The sequence below is a fragment of the Mesoplodon densirostris genome, chromosome 17 (genome assembly GCF_025265405.1).
Source record: "Mesoplodon densirostris isolate mMesDen1 chromosome 17, mMesDen1 primary haplotype, whole genome shotgun sequence".
Classification (NCBI taxonomy): domain Eukaryota; kingdom Metazoa; phylum Chordata; class Mammalia; order Artiodactyla; family Ziphiidae; genus Mesoplodon; species Mesoplodon densirostris.
Genome location: NC_082677.1, coordinates 5,531,272 through 5,555,716, shown reverse-complemented (window position 1 = coordinate 5,555,716; position 24,445 = coordinate 5,531,272). Strand labels below are relative to the sequence as shown.

Sequence of the window (24,445 nt, the reverse complement as noted above, 5' to 3'; positions counted from 1 at the left end):
GTTAGCAATTCAGACATGTGATCTGTATGAACTCCTGTCCATCCCTAAACAAAGACTTAAGTACCCAGCAAGCAGATATCCTATCAGAAAGGAGGACCTCAGCTCCACCAGCCAACTATGAGGAGAGTTTGCTTGTGAAGACCAGTGCCCGTGGAAAGTTCTGAAGACCAGGTGGTGCTCCCACCCCCTTGGGTACCTAGAACTTTATCCTGGGGTTAAATCGGAGCCTTTGGACACACACACCGCACTGTTCTGCCTCTTAGAATTGTTTTTACTGAATGGTATTTTTTGCCATTGAGACTTTGGCCAGCATTGAAAGACAATGCACAAGACCATCCCACGACGTCGTGATTACCCGGATGACAATGATGCAGTTGCGAGGTGTCTACAAGAACCTCCTTTCAGATTTCAGTTCTGGGAATAGCCGTACTTCTCCCAAGTAGCTGGCTTATTGTTAGCTTCCGGCTCATGTGCCTCATTTAACTGGTTATTCCTTCCTTTCACCAGCTGCCTGGAAGCTTAGAGCACTGCCTCTGTCAGACGACTCAAGATCATGGCATACACTGTGCGTGTTCACTGCCTGCAGTTTCACCTTTTTTCACTGTTATTTTTATATCCTTCCTGATACTCTGCTTTTCTTTCTTTCTTTTTTTTTTTAACCTTCCTATATTCTTCCTGTCTGTCAGCCACCTCATAGACTTTGACACAAACTAGGGACAGCCTTCAGAGACGCTCGGGGCTGTGGGTGCCGCCTGCAGGCTCACCTCTGAGAGGTGACAGCAAGGCCGCGTCACCTCGGGCGCATCCTGGCGGCGCCCAGGTCCCAGCCGTGTCTGCAGTCTGCCTGAGGAATCAGGGATTCACGGAAGGAGCGGCATGTTCTCCTCTAGGAGATTCAGTCTGACTTCCTTCAGCAGACATTTGCCGAGTGCGCACAGGCAGGCCCTGGGTTAGGTGAGGGGTCTGGAGAGGAGGTCCCTGCCCGCGCAGGGCTCCCGGCCGGGTTCTGACCCAGATCCAGAGCCCAGGCCCATTCAGATTTTGATCCCACCTGGTCAGAGTCCTCTCTAGTCTAGGGGATCTCCCGAGAGAAGAGACGACTTACAATCCACATCTCGAGGAGAACAAAGAGCGCAAAGAGAATAGCTCCTTAAGCCAGTGTGTGTACAGATGCCTGGCAGGTGGTTTGCCCAGAAGGAGCAGGTAGAGACCTCCACTCCCTGCAGACGTGACTGAGAGAGGAGCCCGATACCCTTCGGACTAAAATGTCAGGAGCATCACAGAGGAACCCTGTTGACATTTAAATCCCGGGACAAGAGTCGGCTTCTGGGACACTAAGACAAATGGTTTCCTATCCAGAAGCCAGCCTGTGCTTTTGCCTTGTGTGGGGAGAGGCCAGTCTGTAATGGTGACTTTGAAATGCCGGGGGTGGGGCCATCAGCCACGCGGAAGGAACTAGCATACGGCCCGAGGAGCTCCCCACACTCTGTGTGGACGTCCACCTTTTGGAAGTGATGTGGGTCGTGTACACAGTGCCTCCCCCTGCCCACCTCCACTGCTGAGCTCGACAAGGCAACTGTGAGGGGTGAGACATCCCATGTGCTCATGCAGGAGCCCAGGGCAGCCTTCATCCCAGCCTGAGAAGGTCCTAAGACTGCAGACTATTCACCCGTGGATATTTGTGTCTATATCCACTTCCCACCTTTAAGGACACTGTCCTGCTTTGCACAGTGAGGGGAGGACATGATACTTCATGGCCGAGTGACCACTGGCGTTTCCCCCCAGACAGCTCGGCTTCACTCAGAGCTCAGCACGCCCTCCCCACAGCAGCCTGGGTCGTCATGGGCTCCGGGGGGTTGGTTTGAGAGTCTGCCTGTGTAGACGTGTTTTCCACTACCAGCAGGACCTGGCCCGAGCAGCCTTTTTATGTGTCGTGGCTGCGTACCCACATCTAAAAGTGGAGCAAACACTACATACTACGAGAAGCATCATCTTTATACCCGTGACAACACCCATCCCTTGGCCAGTGTGTAGGGCAGTCTATGTACTCCCCACTGCTCCCCAGCAACCTCTGCTGTGCTTTCACCCAACAGCTACCAGATCATGTTGGACTGCTGGCACAAAGACCCAAAAGAAAGGCCAAGATTTGCAGAACTTGTGGAAAAACTAGGCGACTTGCTTCAAGCCAATGTACAACAGGTAAATTTATCTAGAATATCAGGCCAGATGCCTTCAATATAAGTCAAGGGAGTGTCTTGTTTGTCTGTTATTTTAATGGCTATTAATAGCTGAGCTCATCAGTAAAGGAAAACACTGTGTGTGGGGGGGTGTGGGTGTGTGTGGGCGTGTGTGTGCAGACTTATCTTCCCCAAACACAATCAAGATTGTGGAAATGACATAGTTGAACTGAAACAGTGTCCCACAGAAACAGGCTGAAGTAGAAAAGCATGCGACTAGACCTGTCTTTGGTGTTTTAGGATGGCAAAGACTACATCCCACTCAATGCCATACTGACAGGAAACAGTGGGTTTACGTACTCAACTCCTGCCTTCTCAGAGGACTTCTTCAAGGAAGATATTTCTGCTCCAAAGTTTAATTCAGGAAGTTCTGATAATGTCAGGTAAGATCTTTCTTCCCCAAACTTCATTTTTAAAATTTTCAAACATAAAAAAAGCCCACCTCCTAAACCCAAACACACATTTTACCTTATTTTGTCTATGTACTCTATACGTGTGTATGTGTGTATTTTTCTTTTTGCCAAACCTTTTGAAAAAGGGCATAAGGCACTGTAACACCTTCCCTCTAAATACTTTGGAATACATCTTGTAAGGGATATTCTTCTGTGCCACCACACCAAAAATTATCACACCAAAGAAAATTGATAATCCCTTCATACTATTAAATTTTCAAATTTCCATTATTTTCCCCCAATATCTAATGTACCTTTTTAAAAAGCATCACCCAATCAAGAACACTTTGCATTTTCTTTCATTTCTTTAGTCTATCTTATTCTAGAAGAACTCCTCTTTTGTTCCCCCCAATGACCTTGACCCTTTTTCATGATACCTTCCATAAAATGCAACAAACTGGATTTGTTTTCTTACCTGACAAACTAAGGTACCTCTCGTTAGCCTAGAGGAAATTGGAGAAGGTGTAAGGGAAGGAAGATGTACTGAGCAGCCGTGCTGGGTGGGGTCAGCACCTCAGTCCCAGCAGTGACACGTGTGTCACACACACTCAGTGCTGATGGTTAGACACGTGCTGTGTGGGCTGGCACCATGCTGGGCTGTTTGCATACATCACCTCCTTTAATGCTCAAACCAATCCTATGAAGTATTCCTGTTATACAAGTGGGGACATTAAAGCTCCATAGAGGACAGCTCGCCAAAACTGTGCGGCTCGAAAGCCGCAGAATAGCACTTCTAACCCAGGTGTTCTGACACTCCCTCCCTGTCCCCGTGTAGTCAGGACTCGTTTCAGGACTTTTAGACCATCCTGTGGGCCTTCTAGCATTTTTGTCTGCAGTCGGTACACTCCTAGGGCTCCAACCTCAGCTCAGCCAAGCTTGGCAGGTGACTAGGGAAGAGCTGGAAAGACGGATGGTCTGGGATAGGCCTGGAAGAAGTCCAGTGGCCGGCCCAGATTTGCGGCACTGGGTCACAGGTCAGCGGCACGATTCATACTTCACAACCAGCCCAGATGAGTCATCCATTGTTTTAAAGATGAGAAAAGTAAGCGTGGATTAAATAAATTAGCAGGGGCGGATTGGGTCAGACCTGGGGAGGAAGGTGTCAAAGTTACACGGGCCCTTCCAGTCTGTTGCTTAGCCTTGGGCCCAATAGGGAGCTTGCCTAAGAGATGGGGCCTTCTCAGTGGTGACAGGGCCTCAGGTGAGGGGGCGCACAGTGGGTCCCTCTGCCGGCCCCTCCTAACAGATCAACCAAAGCTCAGCAGGCAGTCACAGGGAGCTCATCCAAATACCAACCCTTCCTCCCGATCTGTGATCGCAAAACTGGATACACAAGACTAGCCCTGGTGCTTGATTATGCCACTGAATCAGCTGTGTGACCCTGACGGGTCATGTCCTTTCAGAAGTAGCAGCTGTACACGATGAAGCCACATCACCTCTCTGGGCATCATTTCCCATTTCTTTGTAACATGGGTGTTTAGACCAGATGACGACTCAGGTCTCTTCTCAGCCCGACACCATCTGGTTCCACGGGGGACCAGAGGCCTGACCACTACCACGTCTCTCAAGGGTCCCTCTGGGGTTTTGCCCAAAACTATGCAACGTGGATTACCAACCACGGGAGAAAGTAGCACCACTGTCCGGATTCCCAGGGAAACAGCCAGAGAATTGCAGCCTCAAGAGGGATGAGGTGACTCCTAGTATCTGGGTTCACCTCAGCTGGGATGTGGTGCCCATGGTCTCCTGACTAATCAACACTGGATGCATTTTCCTGTCTTGATTATTCTTTCTGCTTCTTCTTTAGATATGTAAATGCTTTCAATTTCATCAGCCTGGAAAAAATCAAAACCTTTGAAGAACTTTCACCAAATGCCACCTCCATGCTTGACGTAAGTAACGGAAGTAACCTACTCAGGCACCCCATCCAAACACAAACTCCGGTCGTCTGGTGGCTCTAGGTCTACGGGGGCCAGTAATCAGTAGTGGCTGGAATGACCATTTCAGGGGGGCTGAGAACAAGACATAGAATACACAGAGCTAATTTGAAAGTAATTCTGTAGTTTGAAGATGAGCCAGGATTCACTCCAGGGCCCATGTCCTTGCCTGGGCGTAACTCAGTCCCCTAGGAAACCTCACTGTGTGTTTCTAGCTTCTTGGCCATCAGTGATGGAACCTTGCTTTCAGAGCATTAGAGGAACTCAAAGCTGTGTGAGTGGCCGCACCTTCGTGGTGCGACAGAGAGCCTTCTCCCACGAGCAGCTCTGAGATCCTGGAAGAACCTCCTAGGCCTCTGCTTCCTCCCACGAAGGTTCCAGAGCTGAACAGCCCTGTTCCCACCCAACCACGCAGGGCAAAGTGATCCGTACAGCCCAGCAAACAAGAGGCCTCAACCAGCTTGTCCCTTTAAAAGATCTGGGATGTGGGGCTGAGAGAATAAGGGGAGGAGAAGGAGGGCTGGACAAGAGACACGGCCGCCGCTGCATCTCAGGGCCGCTCATGGAGTCGTGACCCAACAAAGGCCTATAAAACCTACTGTGGTGTGAAGGTGATGACCACAAACAGCGTGGCCTTGAGACCTAGCACAGTCACCGCTGAAAAACACCAAAACCTTCCAAACACACCAGAGAAAGAGGAAAAGATTATTTAAACACCAAAAAAAAAATTACAAATAAGCTGGTGAATACAAAGGCAAAGTGGCTGGAAATTTTGGTTTGCTGCTTAGAGACACTGGTTTTAAGTCCAAGGAAACGATATAAAACAAAACATGGAAGGCTTCTTTGACCCTCAGCCCTGCCCACCTGAGTACCTCGGGAACTGGGGCAGGCCCCTTGCTGAGGCTCCTTTACTGACGGATAGTTAAGGACACAGAGCCACGGGGGGACTCAGGGTGGCAGCAACCACGTGTCGGGTCCACTCACCGGAAACGCCGTGTTAACAGTCAGGAGGACCCTGCATAAAACTCAGTGCTAAATACGAACCAACAAGGAAACAGAATGGCTGGAAACCATCACACAGGAGGGCCTAAAAATTCTGTAGAATCTTCAAGAAAAATTAAACCGGGTCTTTATAATTTCTTTATAATTTCTCAGAGTCTTTACATATCATTGCCAAGTCGTCCGCCCAACCATCCTTAATATATTTAAGCAATCATTTGCATAAAAGTTGACTAGGAAAAACGCTCACCTGGTACCCGCAGTTTTCCCTTTTGTTTACATTTGCTTTCTTCACCGTCAGGAGAAAGGGCCTCAGTCACTGGGCACAGGGATTTCTTGTGACTGACAAAGTTCAGACTTGCCGATATGGAGACAATGCTGTGTCTTCACAGGCAGGGAGTGTGGAAGATGAGGCCAGAGCCTGGAGTGACCTTAGATGCGCATCCCAGCATCACACCCCGATTGGCATGGGCCCCTCCAGGTCAAGCAAGAGGTGTAACCTTTTCCTTCTCCCCTTCAGGACTACCAGCTGGACAGTGGCACCCTGCTGGCCTCTCCCTTGCTAAAGCGCTTCACCTGGGCCGAGAGTAAACCCAAGGCCTCACTGAAGACTGAGTAAGGACGCTGGGGGGCTTTGACCAGTTCCCGGAGGGGCGAGAAGGAAGATGCCGGGGGAGGGGGTTTCATGGCGATACTTGAGGGCTACCTGCCGTCCTAGACCGTAGTGTCCAGGCCGTGCAGAAAGCACTTTTTCCTCCCCAGAAGGACAGGAAAGAGGGCATAAAATCAGACACCTGAGCGCCATGTTCTGGGAAGGAAGACTGGGATTTAAGAGAAAACAGAACTTGCTTCACGGGCAAGGACAGGCAGTCCAAGCCCATGAAGCACAGCCCCTCGGGGGAAAGGAGCCCGATGTCTCCAACTGTCAACAGTGCGCAGTCAGAGGGAGACCTGCTCACAGGGGCGGGGAGGGGACGCGCACCCCTCACCATCCCGGGCCGGTAGCAGCGGCACAGGAAGGGCCCAACTACTGCCGTCCAGTCCTAAGACTCGCCCTCCTGACACCCCAACCCTTCCAAGGGAGTGCTCATGTCCTGCGGACCCTGGCGTTCCTTCCTCCACACAGCGGCCAGTGGCAACGCCGTCGGAAAACCTGGGCTCTCGCTGGACCTTCCAGGGCCCTGCTTCCCTCGGTGCTCGTCTCTGCTCAGGGACAGTGCTGGACAGGGCAAGGCCGGGCCTACCAGGCTTGCCTTCCCTTCCCGGTTCAAACGCCTGCCCCTGACTCACCCGCAGGCGGAACCGTTCTGCTCCCCTTTTACCTAAATCAGGGCTCTGCTGACTTAAAGAGCCAGAGGGTAAACAGCGGCTCACCTCTGCCACTTACAGAAGCAGCCGTCCACGGTACACGAGCAAGGAGCTGCAGCTGTGTCCGGCCACCTCTCCCTACAGAAGCAGGCAGCCGCGGCCAGGGAGCACAGGAAAATATGCTTAACCTCATTAGTCATCGGGGAGATGCAAGGCACGTGAGACAACCCTGCCCGCCTGCCCGCATGGCTGGAATCAGAGTCAGTGCTGGCGGGGAGATGGAGCAATTAGAGCCCTGTATGCTCGCTGGTAGGAACATGAAACAGTGCAGCCACTTTGGAAAACAGTCTAGCAGTTCCTCAGAAGGCTAAATAGAGTTAAGTCTAGGAACCAGCAGTTCAACTCCGTAGGTATATACCCCACGGAAATGAAAACTTACGTCAACAAATGTTCATAGCAGCATTATTCATAATAACCAAAGGAAGAAACAACTCGAATGTCTATCAGTTGGCGAATGGATAACTAAAATGCATATATCTGTACAATAGAAGGAGATTTGTCAATCAAAAGTATGAGGTACCGATACACGCTACAACATGGATGAACCTTGAGTTAAGTGAAAAGAGCCGGTCACGAAACAGTACGATTCCATGTATATGAAATGCCCAGAATAGCCATCTGTGAATATAACAACCATTGGGCTACATGCTTTAAATAGGTAAATCGCATAATAAGTTATATGTCAATAAATCTGTTGCTTAAAACAAACAAAACACAAACAGGTGGCCAGCGCACGGCTAGTTTGCTGGCCCTGATCCAAGTAAGTCAAAGGGTGGCCACAGACGCCTCTGAGCGATGGGGCCCACAGCGCATCAACCCCAGGGAGCTGGAGGGCCGGGAACGTTGGGGCCGAACACCTGCGCACGCGTGTCCTCTGCGGCGCCCCCCCCAGGGGCCCAGAGCCGCGTGCCGGGCAGCTCAGGGGACACCGCGGGGAGTGAGGGGAGAAGCGGGACCCACGCGCTTTTGTTTCCTGCTTTAAAACACTTCCAGAAACACTTTGAAACACTTTCCTGTGTGAAAAAAGGAAAACCACCCATAGCACCCTCTACTCGGAGACTAAAATGTAGAACATGGATCAAAGGCTGGGCGCGCTAATGCAGAGCCAATCAAACAACGTCGTGGCTCCCGGGGTTCTCATTCGCATCCCAGCTGTTAAGCCCACCAAACACGGGAGGACAAGAGAAGCTCCGATGCCCGGCGCGGCGTCCTGGGCTCCACGCGACGCACGGAAGCCAGCAGCCAGTCCCCTCCCCCGTCACCCTTGCCGTGATACACCGCCCTAACTGGACACGCCTCTCCTCTGGAGCACAAACAGGAGAGGGAGACGGACGGCTGGGCTCACCTTTCTGTAGGACGTTCTAGTAGTTTCTCCAGGCGGCTGTAGCAAACTTCCACAAACTCGGTGGCTCGACACAGGAGTTCCGGAGGCCGGACGTCCAAGATCAACGTGTCACAGGGCTGCGCTCCCTCGGGAGGCCTCGGGGAGGACCGTGCCTCGCCTCCTCCAGCGGTGCTGCTGACCCCGAGTCTCCTCGGCCCCACCTTCCCGCCCCTCCTGCGTGCGCCGTGACGCCCCCCCAACCTCCGCCTCTCTTATAAGGACGCTTGTGATTGTGCTTGAGGCCCACCTGGGGGACGCAGGCCAGGCGCCGCCTCCGCAAATCCTTTAGCTCAATCGCAGATCTTGCCGTGTAAAGTGCTATTCACAGGTTCTAGGGATTCGACTTGAATATTTACGGGGCTGGGGAGCGTCTCTGAGCCAATCACAGGAGTAGGGGAGGGCTGGACCCAAGCCTGCGGGCTATTTTCCACCAGCAGTTCTGGGTTTGCCTTAACTAATGCTACCCTCGGCCCCGGCCCGCCGGCGGAATGACCCCCAGCTGGTGGCAGAGAGGCTGTGCGCAGCTCCAGAGACCCGGGCAGAGGGCGAGGTGGGACTCCACAGCCATGAACCCCAGGGCGGCTATGAGCAAACGACCCACCAAGGGGTGGACTTGAGTGTGCTCAAGAAATCAACTTTGTACGGTTGATTTTTTTCCTTTCTTTTCTTTCTTTAGCTTGAGAGTAACCAGTACAAGTAAGGAGTCGGGCCTTTCTGACCTCAGCAGACCCGCGTTCTGCCATGCCAGCTGTGGGCACCTCAGCAGAGGCCGGCGCAGATTCACCTATGACCCCTCGGAGCTGGAGAGGAAGATTTCGTGCTGCTCCCCCCCGCCGGACTACAACTCCGTGGTCCCGTACTCCACCGCACCCGTCTAGAGCCCCACTCAGCACAGGCTTCTTTCTAGAACCACGTGTGTATTTATACCCCAAGAAAAGTAGCTTCTGCCAGTATTATGCATATATAAATCGACACCTTTTTCTTTCCACAGAAGCCAGCGGCTTTTGTGTGACTGTTAATAGTGCTTTGTCTCTTTTGACTAACAAGAATGTAACCCCAGATAGAGGAATAGTGACAAGCCAAGAGCACCACTGCCAACCCTCGCGGGACTCAGAGGGTAGGAGAAAGCCTTCCTCAGCCCCAGGACTCGCCTCTCCTCTCCGGGACCCCAGGCCCGCCGGGCTCCGGGTGGATGAGGACACACACCTGTCACCGGCCTGTGCTGCAAAGGCGTGGCTCTGGGGCCCTGCAGCAGCTGACACGGCCTGGGAGGAGGAGGGGAGAGAGGAAGAGAACAGGACAGGGCGCAGGGACGGAGTGGGATGGGGACAGTGCCACCGGGTCCACGTTCGAGAACCAGCTGGGAAGCAGACAGGTCAGGGGGTGGGCGGTGAGCGGAGGCCAAAAAAGGCCAAACGTAGTTTTTGAAACGACCAAGCACATTGCACCACCTCAGCTATGGGACGGGTTCTGTGCCTCTTCCCAGACGGGGCACGGCTTTCGTCTCCAGCGCTGAGTGGAGCTCGAAGCCAAGCCCGTCCCCGCGCCGGCCCCCCAGCAGGACACGCTGACCCCGCCCCCTGAGCTGGGCGGGGCGGGGGGTGCCGGGTGGGGGGGGTCGCCTCTCCCCACGCGCCGCTCCCAGGAAGCTCAGCCCAGTGAGTCTGGTCGCCACGTTTTCAAAGATACTGTCAGAGTCCATCTGGAGTATTAACATCTAGTCAAGACACTTAACTCGGTTTTTGGTATTAACCTGTTTCGTACAGTTAGTTATAAAAGGAAGCTGAGGAGAAGGAAAACAGTCTCGTGGAGGTTTACTCTAGACCCAAACTAGGATAGATGGAGAAAAAAAGAGAAGGCGGAGTGAAAACCCCATCTCCACGCCAACCAGACCAACTCCCGAAAACCATGGCGACCCGAGGACACAAGTCAACCAGGTGTCCTTCTTATTCGGTGGAGACCCTACCCACGCTCACCTCTTAGACAGAAGAGCATTGACCAATGTCTACTAAGCACTTTATGCTCCTTGAGGAAAAAGGTGGTATGTAATTTATGCAAGATACTTCTAGAATTGGGACTCAGGATACTAGTTAATGAGCCGACAATAGGAGAAAAGCCTCTTTTCATCTACTTCGGGCCTTGCCTTGGGTCTGAGGATGATGGAGATAGGGAGACAGGGTACAAAAGGGTGCCTACTTCTCAGGGTCCAGAGGCCCTGGACCCCTCACTGGCTCTGCGTGATGCTGCGTGTTTAGGATGTGCACACCTTCTGGGGCCAGTTGGAGCCAGACAGGCCACAAGGAATCACGGCTCCTGGAAGAGAAGAGGACGCTTCCCTTCTTAACTCTAGAACCTGAGACGGAAGCGATAGACGGGCCTGTGCTTCCTGCCCCGTGTCCCACAGTCTTGCTTCAAGGCTCTTCGTATGAAGAGATGGGAGAGCTGGAACGTCCCCAGCAAGACGTAGTCGGCTGCTTCCGGGGGCGGGGACTCTGCTGGAGGAGCCTCTGGCCAGCCTCCAGCAAGAGCCACGTGCAGACAGAACCGGGCCAGGGCCAGGAGAGGGGCGCCTTCCTCCTCCTCTTCTTCACAAGCCCAAGAGCACCTGTGAGCCCTGGCAACCGTAGAAATCAGGTAACCAGGAGGAGGTCAAACAGGGAAATTACAAGAAGACCACAGTCGATTCTCCTGTTTTCTCACATCAGTTAAGGATCCAGCAGTTAGTGAAAACAAAGAAAAACCTTAGCTATACATATAATGTCTTGATTTCAATCATCTAACTCTTAATCATTAAGAGGCCTTAGTAATACCATCTTTCCAAAAGACAAAGAACACGTTAGACTATGTTAATCCGGCTTCCTCAGAGACTCGGGTCTGTCCATCAGTCCGGTTTTATCTGGAGTCTTTTAACATAGAACGAAAACTGGAAGCTGGGAGGAATGAGTGTATCCAGTGGTGAAGGGCTTGTCCCAGACGGGTTCGTTGAAACAGCACTGAAAATGCAATCACTAGCGGACTGATGGTATTATTAGACCCATTTGACATTTCCAACAGAAATGGCTGGCCTGAACAGTGAGGGGACAAGCACTCCCTCTCAGGACTTGTGAGATCACGGACACGGAGCAGCATGGGTAGGAGGGGACGGGAACCACGCGCGAGCCGGTATCTAGCTGGTCTAAGAGTGACGCTCAGGCCCGTGGAGCAAGTGGGTCCAAACCCTGAGAAGGTGACCTCGGCCTTCTGGCTGCGCCTCGCTTCCCAGCCCCTAAGAATGCCACACAGGAAACAACCACATGTCGGCCCCTTTTAACTGATCAAAGGAGCGTGTCTTTGACCGACAGTGGTAGTAACTATATGTATATTTGTGTGTGTGTGTGTGTGTGTGTGTGTGTGTGTTTTGTGCAGAACTATTTAAGGAAACTGGAATTTTAAAGTTACTTTTATACAAACCAAGAATATATGCTGCAGATATATAAGTAAGACAGAATCTCGTCCTACATCTCTAGTCACTATGAATGTACTTTGTATGCTATCTTCATATAATAAAATTAACTTACAAAAACATCCATATATTTTCCATTTTGCGTATAAATGAAAAAAGGGGTCTTGGTTTCCCTGGGCGGGGGAGTGGACAGGTGCTCTGGGAGAGCTCATGAAATACCAATTACTAATCCGGCACAAGAAACAGAAAGCGAGCGCCACTGAAGACGAGGCACGGAACTTCTACCAGTCCACAGATGGCTGCTCTGAACAATCGAGACACTGCGAACAGTAAATCAACATCAAAATATAAAATGAAAACGATCACAAGGAAAATGTACAGACAGCGCGAGTGCTGGCTGCAGACCAAAGTCCCCTCAATTAAAAGAGGCAGGCTTTCCCGAACACTAACATTACCATAATCACAGAATGTGTGTGTGTGTGTGTGTGCACATGCGTGTGGGTGTATATTTGTGTATTAGAGGTTGTGTGCTGGGAACCATATGAAATAACTAGGCAAAGACACGAGAGCTTCCCTAAGAAAAGGACACTAGCTACGTATTCTTCAACTTTGTTTTGTGGATCATCACATCCTAGAAAGAGGAACCATTCAGGTAATCACTGATAGACACAGAACAAGTGACCAACACACTGTCGTAGAAAGCGGTCATATCATCACCGTCCTAATAACATCATGAGCAAACCAGATTGGAGAAACACTTGCAGGGAAAACAGGCCTACTTTTTTTGGGACAAGGCGAGAAAAAGGGGTAAATGAATGACTAATCTCAATAAATTTGTGGTTATTAGCTGAAGAGGGCAAGAAGCATTTTATCTTCGAGAATCTGAAATCCTTTAAAAATGTTACTGGTTTTCTTAACACAATAGTCACTAATTTAGGCAAAGGATTTGAAGAATGCTCAAGGAATTGGTGTCACGTCATCGTTTAGACGTTTTCTCATGACTCTAGAAACTTATTGTACATTTGGGAACTGAGTTTTTTCTTTCGTCCAGCAGCAGGATAGCCCAGTAAGGTTTATTGGACTTCTCAGTGTTAAACGTATTAGCAGACTTTCGGATTTCAACAGGCCAGGAAATATTTCAGAAATATCCTGGGTCCCAACACAGGAATGACTATAGCCTTCTGTTTTTTGAACTAAAGACATTTAAGAGAGAAAACAAAACAAAGTAACCCCCCAAACCCACTAGATGCCACTGATGTTCTATTTCTTGATCTGGGTGTGGTAAATAGGTACGTTCACTTCATGATCATTCACTGAGCTGTACCCTTACGTGCAAACGCGTGTGTGTATGCTTTTCTTCAATAAAGGATTATTAAAATGAAAAAAAACCCTGATTGATTACCACAACTTTTCAGAGAGGAAAAACCCATTTTAAAAAGAGTAAGGGCTTAGACTCAAACACAGCAACTGAATTGTATGTGCCAGGAACTATTCCAAGTGGTTTAGAGAAATAAATGCATTTAATTTTCAAAGCAACCCAATGCAACAGGCACCATCAGTATACCCTTCACATCAATGGGACAACCGGAGGAGTCACGAGAACTTCAAACTCCCATCACATCTGCCCACCTACCAGCAGCTGCACCCACTCTGCCCTCCCGACTCAGAGCACCTGGGGTACACGCAGCCCCTCCCTCTCCCCAAGGCCATTGCTCCAGCAACTCACCACCACTCACCCCTGCCCGTCTTCCCTTTTCCACTGGATCACACGAACACGCTAGTACCTCTCCCATCTGGCAAAACCAAAAACCCTCCATCCCTGCTTTTCCCCTCCAGCTACCACCCCATTTCTCTTTTCCTCTTCACGGCAAAATTCCTTGAAAGAGCTGTTTCTGGTTCCTGTCCTCCCACTCACTGAAAAGGAGCTGCCCCATGGGGAGCTTATCCAGGACGCCATGTCGCTCAACTCAGTGGCCATTTTCAGTCTCCGTCTTAACACCTTGACCCTTATTCCTGGAAACACCTTGATTCTAGGACATCACAGATTTTTCTTCCCACCTCACTGGTCATTTCTGCCTCATACTGGCTTTCTTTTCTCTGATCCTTGAACAGTGTTCCAGGAACCCCAGGGCTCTGCCCCTGGACCTTTCTGCTTCTCAGTCTATACTAACTCTCTTCATGCTCTCAATCAACCTCAAGGCTTGAAATGACATCTATATGATAATGACTTGCAAATTACATGTATAGGCCAGATCTCTCCCCCTAACCTCCAAACTCTTATGTGAGTGCTAAACCAACATCTCTTGATGCTGGAGCAGATTGTATTTTCCAAAAAATAGCTGCAACAATACCTCCCATCCCACATGAGCTTTGGCAGCGTCCTTGTCACTTCCCCATCCAATTCCTCTCCCCTGGAATCAGAGCGGGCTTTGTGACTCGTCAGCAACAGAATGTGCCAGAAGTGACCCTGCATGATTCCGAGGCCAGGTCAGAAAAGATCATGCAGCCTCCACCCGAGGTCACTCATTCTCCAACCGGTCCCACCAGACACGCAGTAGCCAGAGCTGGAGAAGCCTAAGCCTCACGGAGAGGCCACGAGTTGGTGCCTCCATTGACTGGCCCCAGCTGAGTCCAGTTCATGACCTTCAGTTCAGGTGCCAGGTCGGGTGATTGCAGCCCCCGTCCCCCTGGCACTGGAGTTTTCCCTGCTGAGGTCCAACATAATGGGTAGAGCTAAGCCATCCCTGCTGTGCCCTGTCCTAATTCCTGACCCACGGAATCCATGAGTTAAAATGGGGGTTGTTTTACGCCACTGAAGTTTACGGCCCGTCGTCACAAAACAGTAAAAAACCAGAACAAACGTGTACTAAACATCTTAAACAGGCTCCAGACCAAATTCCCAACTGTCTTTCCTCACTTCCCCGTGCCAACCCCCTCCCTTCCTCCCTCCCTCCAAAAACCCCTTTGCTTCTACAATCATCCCTTTCAATTCAGTAGAATCCTCCATCCTGTCAATATTGGGCCCAAATCTTCACAGTCATTTTGAGTCCTCTCTTCTTTCTTACTCCACGTCCTAGAAATCATAAATCAGGACATGCTCTTGGCTCTACCTTTAAAATATATTCAGAATCCAGTTGCTTCCCACTGCCTCTACAGCTATCGCCCCGTCCCCCTACCCCAAACCCCCTAACTAGCAGCCCGGTGATCCTTTTAAATGCTGTGCTATGCTATTCCTGCTCACAATCCTCCTCGAAGCTTCCCCTACAGGAGTAAAAGCCAAAGCGGTCTTGGAATGGTCTACAAGACACTCCACCTCCCTTCCCCATTACCCTTTCTGACCTCAGTTCCTGACGATTCTACTCTGGCCATGGGAGCCTGCTTGCCGTGCCTCAAGACACTCCCCGCACATTCCCCGGCCTGGAATTCTTTTCCCTCAGACATCTGCATGACTGGCTCCTTCTCTTCAAGTCTTTGCTCAAACACAACCTTCTCAGGGAGACCTACTACCCAGATCGTCCCATTTGAAATTCTACCATCACCCAACTCCCCACACCTAGAGTTGCAAGATGAAACACAGGATGGCTAATTAAATCTGAATTTCAGATAAACAAATGATCCTATGTCCCATGCAATACTTGAGACACACTCATGCTAAAAAGAAAATTATCCACTGTTTATCTGAAATTCAAATTCAATTTTGTGTTGTCTATTTTAATTTGCTAAATCTGGCAACCCTATCCACGTCCTTTACCCTACTTTCCTTTCTTTCCATAACCATTACTACCTCTTAACTACTATATACTCCTTTTCCCTGATAGGATGAAAGCTCTCTAAGAGCAGAAATATTTGTCTGTGTGGTCAGAGTGCCGTTGGTTCTTAGAACAATGCCTGACACATAACAGGCATTCAATAAATACAGGCAGACCTCACAGATGCTGCTTTTTCTACAGACTGAAGGTCTGCGGCATCCCTGCATCAAGGAAGGTCTACAGGCACTGTTTTTCCAACGGCAACTGCTCACTCACTTCAGGGCTCTGTGTCACGTTTTGGGAATTCTCTTAGTATTTCAAACTTTTTCATTATTACTATATTTGTTATAGTGATCAGGAACCTCTGACGTTACTATTGCAAGATTACAACTTGCTGAAGGCTTACATAATGGCAATATTTTAAAATTAAGGTATATACTTTTTTTTAGACATAATGCTATTGCACACCTAATAGACTGCAGTATAGTGTAAACATAACTTTTGTACGCACCGGAAAACCAAAACTTCATGTGACTCACTTTATTGCAATGTTCACTTTATTGCAATGGTCTGGAACTGAACCCACAATATCTGAGGTAGGCCTATATTTAATGAATGAATACCTAGTTTCAACAAATATTACCATTTTGCCATATTTTCCTTTTCTACCCTTCTATTCGGAATGATGTTTCTGGGGGTGGTGGTGGAGAGGAACCTTCACCTATATAGTAAATTAACCGAGTCTGAATCAAAGACTAGCTAGATGTCATTCCTTTCATATAAGTACGTCCTCTCTCCTAAACTACACTGTATGCCGTGTACTATTTAGAAACATTTCAGTGTAACTGAACATTTTGTAAAGAACAAGTACTTAAAATACTTATCTGCATTTTTAGTGCCTAGAACAGATCCAAGTTAGGCATTTAACAGATATGTGGTAAATTAACAAATAAATCTGCCACCATTTTATCCAAAGACCAAAAATTCCTCCAAAACACATATGAAACGTTTGGCCTTTTAAGTCCCAATCATAAAACAAACATCATCTTGTTAAGTGAACTGGTAGCAAAAAAAAAAAAAAAAGGACCATCTTCTCTCTGTAATTCTTTATTAAAAATACTGCTGTACACATAGAGACTGAAAACAGGATTAAAGATGAAAAACCCACATTGGGATCATGACATTAGAACTTAACATACTGGTGCTTTTCAGGGAAGTTGTTGACATCCATATCACAGAACCAAGGTCAAAAGCAAAATACAAAGGTACCCTCAAAAATATTTACAATGAAGTAAATACATTAACAGATTTCAAAATAGGTAACAAAAAACTGAAATGACCAACGTCACATGATTTCAAGGGTTGTCCTTTCTGTGCTTGTATCTGTCATAACAGGAAGGTGTGGAAGTTTATATCCTTCATTTGAGTACTTTCAGATATTAAAATCTTCCTATGGATTAAAAAGACTAACTGTTAAGACAACCTGTTAAATGGAATTACACTATGGAAAAGAGGGCTCCCCCAAAAAACACCTAAGCAGAACTAAGAGTTCTATTGAAAACCATTCCCAATAAAAACTAAATGAAAAATAAATATAAAACAAAGCTTAAAAAAATACGTATTACCTGACACCAACTGTTTTCTGGCTGACAATATTTACTCATGAAAACATATCAGCTGTCTACCTTTTTATTCAAACCAAGTCCTGAGGTTACTAGGGGCTGAAGCAAGCTAGCATTTACGATGCAAACACTCTTGGGTTTGTGATCTGAGCCGGCCTCGCAGAGGGAAGTTTGCTGGTCCACACAGAGTGAGAAAATCAAGCCCTATTTTACCCCTGCCCTTCCTTAGCTTTTGCAAAACATTGGTCCACAAATTAAATTTTCAAAAAGTTCCCAGACCCCGAAACTAAAATAGATGATCCCCTTTCATTTTCAAAGAAAACAATATTGGAAAAAATCTCCAGCCCGCTTATAAATTAAGCATTTCATATTTCTTCTAGAATACAAGTAGTTCTTTTTTGTACAAAAGAATTACAATATGATTTGTCAAAAAACATATAAAAAGACAGCTGCTCTTTGTCAAATACATGAGCTAATAATGATAAAAGACTTTTGCATGTTAATGTCTCCAAGTTCCTGTTCCTTTTACATAAAAAAAGAACATTATGGTGGCAAATGTTAATTATCCTTTGAATATTGAGCACTATGTTCTTTTAAAATCCATCCTGATCAAATGCAATAACTGATTTTCTTTTTAACTCAACAACTGATGCTACCAAATGTGGACTCAAACACACTTGTTAAAACATGTAAAGCGTGTCTCTAGTCTTCAAAGATTTTGGGTGAAGAGGTGCTTTTTCTTGATGCAAATCTCAAGGCAGAGAAAATCATTTTAAAGCTTATAAAAAGTGGACAGAGAAATATTAAAAACTTCTCTGAAAACTACAAATATGTATAGTTATTAAAATTGAAGACTGTAACATCAGTTGCAAGTGCTTGGAAGTCTTTCCTGACCTTTTGAGTTTCCACATTTTCTTCATAGTTGCATGATGAGCACCCAGTGCTAGCAAAACATTCAGTGCTGGGAAAGGAGATAGAGTCTTCATTACTGTTTTTTATGAAAGAAAATTCCTATGTATTTGGCAGTCTTCAGTATCAAAGTATAGGTATTTCATTAACTAGAAATTCCATGAATACCCAAGTTTGGCGACAACTGCACGTCCAAATGTTAAGAAAGTTAAGAGGAGGAAAATTCCAGACTTTTGAGACTGACTTATTCAGGAATATCCCACATAGTTATTATCAAAAGCACTATTACTTTGGGCTAAGCAGTGACTGCAAAGGCACAGCAGATTGTTTTCCCTCCAGATTCAGGCTGTAACACTTCAGAAAGCTCCTGACGCCAGACCACCGCTGTGTTTAGTTCGTCTTCTGAACAGTGTCTCTGTATCTGTATCCAGTGTAAAGTACCATAATAAAGCTGTGGTTCAAAGAACAGAACTTTATACAAAAAAGCAAACTGGAAAAAACCTAAAGCAATATACTCCTGAACTTCAGGCCTTTAACACAATTTCTTATTTTTTTTCTGTTAAAAAATGGCATAAATGTAAATGTATCTGATTAGCAGGGAAACAAACGCCTTTTAAAAAAAAGGCTCTGGTTGAATTTGGAGCAAAGAGCTCTGTGTGCTCCTTCAGTTCCTGTTCATCTAACCCTCATTCAGAAAGGATTTAAATCAGCTAACAGGGGAATTCATACCCAACAAGTCACTGAAATTTTTGTGTGTTCTTAAAAATAAAACAAAACAAAACACACACACAAAAAAATCTCAAGCTGAACTAACAGTGGGTGGCATACAGAGCTTGCATACAATAATACTCTTACAAGAATTATGCACTATACTGTACTTCCATGAAATCATTTACCTGGTCCCTTATGTTATTCAGGGCAACCCATCCCCAAAAGAGCAAATTCTGCACCCCTCAGTGACAAAAATGCTGCCCAGCCTTGTTTCCCAAAAACCTCCTTGCAAATAGTTTCCCTTAATAAGTATACAATGTGGCAAAAGTTCAAAGATCAGAAAAAAGTCTTTAAAAAATTAAAATTAGTGCATATACAAGTGGAAAAAACAAAAGCTGGAACATCATTCCCCTAACGGTGCTCCTTAATCTAAAATAAACTCTTCACAGGTGTGGCCCACCGGCAGCCACAGCTCAAGGATAAGTGAAACATTCTTCCTTTCAAGTAACAGCGCACCTGACCCAAGTGCAAGCAGCTCTGCTCATCTTCTGCTTGTTTCCCAAACGTGAAATGAGATGATGAGAACAGTTCAGCTGTAGTGCAATTTGCTATTGGTTAATAAAATCCTCGGCCATATCCCGCCTGTTTTTTTTAAGCAAATACTACAACTGACCATTTGCAGCTGCAATCAGTTCTTGAAAAGTATTTTCAAAGCATCGCTTTAAGTCACTGTAAGTCACCACAAGTACACTCTTCTCATCTCTGGAAATGAGGCTTATTTTTTCTGGCACACCAGCATCTAACTGAAACAGACAGAAACACAACATATGAAGTTCAAGCCTATTTTAGGACAACATTTGCAACAGTGATATACGAAATATTTTTTTAAATGTTGTCACATTCCCCTCTAGATATTCATAAATATTTTGCACACACTTTTCAACTCAGATGCGTTTTTAAAAAACATTGTCCTAGGGACTTTCCTGGTGGCACAGTGGATGAGAGAATCCGCCTGCCAGTGCAGGGGACACGGGTTCAAGCCCTGGTCTGGGAAGATCCCACATGCTGCAGAGCAACTAAGCCCGTGCACTAGAACTACTGAGCCTGCACGCCTAGAGCCCGCGAGCCACAACTACCGAAGCCCGCGCGCCTAGAGCCCGTGCTCCGCAACAAGAGAAGCCACCGCAATGAGAAGCCCCCGCTCGACACAGAACACTGCCCTAGGGACTTCCCTGGTGGTCCAGTGGTTAAGACTCTGCACTCCCACTGCAGGGGGCGTGGGTTTGACCCCTGGGTGGGGTACTAAGATCCCACATGCAGCGCAGCGTGGCCAAAAAATAAATAAAACACATGCAAAAGTCATTTTTAAAAAAATTTAAAGAAACATTGCCCTATGTTGCTGCCTATTTTATTTTAAAACTTTATTATTATTATTTTTATTGGAGTATAGTTGCTTTACAATGTTGTGTTAGTTTCTGCTGTACAACAAAGTGAATCAGCTTTAAGTATACATATATCCCCATATCCCCTCCCTCTTGGACCTCCCTCCCACCCTCCCACCCCCAATCCCACCCCTCTAGGTCGTCTCAGAGTGCCAAGCTGAGCTCCCTGCGCTATACAGCAGGCTCTCATTAGCTATCTATTTTACACATGGTGGTGTGAATATGTCAATCCTAGTCTCCCAATTCATCTGTCACGTTTAACATTTGTGTATATTATATTCCATCCAGTTGATACTCCATAATTCAATTATTCCCTCAACATCTTCCAATTCCTTGGTATCATGAACTACAGTGAAATGAACATATCTGGCTACTTAATTTTTTTCTTCTATAGAATTACTTCCCTAGGAGAAACACTTAAAAGTATAAATACTGAATCAACAAGTATGGGTAATTTTATAGCTTAATACATACAGCCAAATTGCTTCCCAAAGGACATCGAACACCACGGATTTATGAGTTGTACCAATTTACCAGTAACTCCATATCAAATGAGTGCCTTGCTATTTTAATTTACATTTTTTATTAATGTTACCAAACATTTTCATACATTTACTTTTGTTATTTCCATCTGTGTGAATGCCAGTATATAATCTTTAACAAATCCTTATCTATCAGGATTTGGCAATAATATTTTAATGAGGTCTTTATAAAACATAAGTATGAATCCTGAGTCCATCTAATAACTTCTCGTTAGGATGTTCACTTTACTTTTGTTAATTTTCAATGTACATATTTCCTTTTTTCAATAATTCATTAAAATACGTTTAAAACTAATTCTGAAGGCACAACCTTTCAAATCATTTTACCATCTAATTTCTGTCATCATTTCCACCAAAATAATCTATGTAAAAATTTAATTTTTTTTTTTTTTGGTGGTATGCGGGCCTCTCACCGCTGCGGCCTCTCCCGTCGCAGAGCACAGGCTCAGCGGCCATGGCTCACAGGCCCAGCCGCTCTTCGGCATGTGGGATCTTCCCAGACGGGGGCACGAACCCGTGTCCCCTGCATCGGCAGGTGGACTCCAAACCGCTGCGCCAGAAGGGAAGCCCCCAAAATTTAATTTTTATATCATCAACATGGCCATCCATCCCTTTTAATTCATTACACACCTTCCAAACTTAAAAAATTGTCACATATTCAGATTTGGGATAAATTTTATTTACTCCTATTTTATGAAATGAAACAGAATTTTCTTAAAATTTTCAGTTATCCTAATATTCATTAAATAATCTTCATTTAAGATGTCTGTCCATGGCTTATTTCCACAGGATCCACCTGTCAGTGTTTATTCTAGTTCTACATATTTTTAATTACTGGTGCTTTGATACTATGGATACTGTTTTCTAAAATCTGGTAGAATTATTCTCCACTCGTTGCTCTTATGAAAAATGTTTTCCCCTTAAGGGAAAAGGGCAAATGAATATACAAATTGTACCAGGTTAGCTCAATGATAACATACAGTCTTGTTCTGTCTTAATGTAGGTTATTGACAATACTCTCTAAAGAGTTTTAAGGAGATTCAAACACGGCAAAGTAGTGCTTAAAAATAAAACACCACCATGTTTTACCTGAAGGGTTAGCACACTGTACGCCAACAGCTCTAAATCACCGTAGGTATTTTCTCCTCTAGTCCTTGTAATTTAGGGACAGTTTAGACCAGGGGTCAGCAAATGTTTGCTATAAAGGGCCAGATAGTAAGTGTTTTAAATTTCAGGGCCATATAACAACACAAGCCTCTGTCTCATATTCTTCTTAGTTGTTTTTGCTTTTACAATCCTTTAAAAATGTAAAAACTATTCTTAGCTTGTAGGCTGTACAAAAACAGGCAAAAGGATTTGGATCACAGGCCAGTTTGCCAACCCCTGATTTAGATATAAACCTATACACAAAGGCTAGGATATACTTCTGGAGACCCATTCTCTCTGTAATTCCCAGTGATTCATAAGGAAAATGCACTCCTCCCTTCCTCCATAAATCGCATCTCTTCTGGCCCTTTCAAAAACACAAAGCTCACCTCTCAAAATTATGATACATCTCTACCTACTCACTTCATCTAATCACTTCTAATTACCCATTTATCACAGCTGGGTCTAGTGATATGCCCAGTACTGCGTTTTCACTATTATTAACACTTGATTAACACCCACAGCTGAGAGCACATGAACTAAGAACATGCAGGACTCACAATGACTGAGAAGAAAGGAATTCAACTTTTAAAAAATATTCAAACACAAAATACTGCTTTGTTTGTTATAACAAACTACACTTGGTAAATAAAAGAGAGTGGGGCAGGGGTGTGGGAGGCAGTCCTTTTGTGACATTTTATCACAGCAGAAAGATCCACAATGAAGAATTCTGAAATTATTCATGTAGGCATTAAAAAAAATCCTCCCATTCTAAAAATTGTTATTAAGTAGGTACACCTAATAATTATTAATAAAATGTCTTATATACTATAGCAGACTACATCTTAATTTCTTAAGTCTCTTAGTATTTGTAGAAGATGCAGCTCTATAAATTGTAGGTAACAGCATTGTGATCTTAAAAGTCCAGATACAAATTACCTTGTTAAGACAAGAAATGATATGACTGAGGTCAATCCAAGGAGCGCCCGCTTCTGTCACCTGATGAAAAAGATGATCCCTAAAGAGTTTCAACAGATAACGGTCTCCAGTCTCCGACCAGGTAGGATCCTTCTGAAACCTGGGGGAAGGTAATATTTTACCTCAATAACTCATGTTGTATACCACAGGGCTATATGTTTATACTTCAGACTCAAAACTAGTTTAATTTTTTTGTTTCCTACAATAAATCAGAAAGTAGGGTTTGTGTGTAGTTTTTTTTAATCAAATTTTATGTCCAGATTGCCCATAGATTTTTTAAAACTAATCTCACTGAACATGAAAGTATATGAATACCACTTGCCACTTCTCAAGGCAATCACCCCCCTTACACATTCCTATTTTATAATCACTTCCTTATTTAGGGCCCTACCATTAGATAAAATGAGGAAGAAAGCGAATGTCTTCAGATATCTTTAGAAATAGGTTGAAAGAGATTATCCTTTTCCTCCTCCACCCTGAGGTCATAGGGTAGAGAGAGATGGTCAGATAGGTGTTCTGCTTTGCTGGGAGCATAAAACAGGGAAATGTTTATGAAGCAAAAGGGGGGTAGACTCTGGTTTCCTACCATCATGGGATGATGTGAAAAGTGAGCTGCTAAGAACTGGAAAACGGACCAGATGATCACTGTTTAAGTTTTCAGTGACCCATGGAACTTACAGGCTAGTGGGGAAAACAGACCTTCAAATAGTAATTGCTTATTTAGAGAATGCTGTTAAGAAGAAGGGATATGGTAGAGAACAGAAACCTGAATTCACCTGGGAAAGCAAGGAAGGCTTCCTAGGGAAGGAGTGGATGCTCTTCCCAAAGAAGAGTGCCCCTTAGTCGGAGGTATCAGGATTTGCAAAGGACAGAGCAAGGGGCACTTCAGAACCTTAGGAAAGGTCAGTGGAGCTGCACGGGGTTGGGGGAGAGAAGAGAAGGGAAGAGCGAGAGCAGAACCGGAGGGGTGCAGAGTAAGGACAAGGAGGGGTAAGAGGAAAGCCAGGCAGAGGCAGCGCTAGAGGGGAGGAGGACATTAAAAGGCAAGAAACACATCTGAAGCAAGGATAAAAGGGAGAGGTCAGACCATGCAGCCTTAGATCACATTTAAAAATTAGATCTGCACTCTGAGAACAAGGAGGGGGAAGCCCACCACAGTCATGTATCTGGGTTCATACAACAAACGGAAGGTGGAAGATCCTTTTCTGGAGAAGCTGACCTACCCAAGGGAAATACTGACATTTGGAAGTCTACCAACAACAAACAAACACCATACGTTAACAACATCATGCTGCTTTATCACACATTCTATTATATAATCCCTGCCTCCACAAGGAGCTTCCCACTAGCTTTTAAGGATGTCATTTTTAATATGAATGAACAGCCAAGGATCAGAAATCCTTTGCAGAATAAGACAAAACAAAGCAAACTGTTGTTTCCTATGAGATATTGCAGGGAACAGAATAAAAGTTAAATAAATTAAAAAAAAAAACCCACTCACTAAAAATCTGTAATTGACAGCCTCAGAGA

The 24,445-nt window shown here is 45.9% G+C and overlaps 2 protein-coding genes across 12 annotated transcripts in view; one reads left to right on the top strand and one right to left on the bottom strand.

Moving 5' to 3' along the window:
* The window catches only part of FLT1 (fms related receptor tyrosine kinase 1), a 177,545-nt gene extending 164,401 nt beyond the window's left edge, over window positions 1–13,144 (top strand). The window contains exons 16-20 of one of the 3 annotated variants that reach the window (XM_060080179.1): window positions 2,094–2,199; window positions 2,478–2,620; window positions 4,494–4,578; window positions 6,143–6,237; window positions 9,051–13,144. In XM_060080179.1, the coding sequence (XP_059936162.1) occupies window positions 2,094–2,199; window positions 2,478–2,620; window positions 4,494–4,578; window positions 6,143–6,237; window positions 9,051–9,252 (631 nt within the window). In that variant the 3' untranslated portion in view covers window positions 9,253–13,144. The remainder of the gene's footprint in view (window positions 1–2,093; window positions 2,200–2,477; window positions 2,621–4,493; window positions 4,579–6,142; window positions 6,238–9,050) is intronic. The other 2 variants (XM_060080177.1, XM_060080178.1) reach the window with 2 other exon arrangements.
* A 3,521-nt stretch (window positions 13,145–16,665) lies between these two features.
* PAN3 (poly(A) specific ribonuclease subunit PAN3) overlaps window positions 16,666–24,445 on the bottom strand; it is a 120,484-nt gene continuing 112,704 nt past the window's right edge. For 6 of the 9 annotated variants that reach the window (XM_060080320.1, XM_060080319.1, XM_060080321.1 and 3 more), the window contains 3 exons: window positions 22,877–23,015; window positions 19,481–19,610; window positions 16,666–18,547 (listed from right to left, as the gene is read on the bottom strand). In XM_060080320.1, coding sequence (XP_059936303.1) covers window positions 18,453–18,547; window positions 19,481–19,610; window positions 22,877–23,015 — 364 coding nt within the window. In that variant the 3' untranslated portion in view covers window positions 16,666–18,452. Of the gene's footprint in view, window positions 19,611–22,876; window positions 23,016–24,445 lie in introns of all 9 variants that reach the window. The other 3 variants (XM_060080322.1, XM_060080323.1, XM_060080327.1) reach the window with 1 other exon arrangement.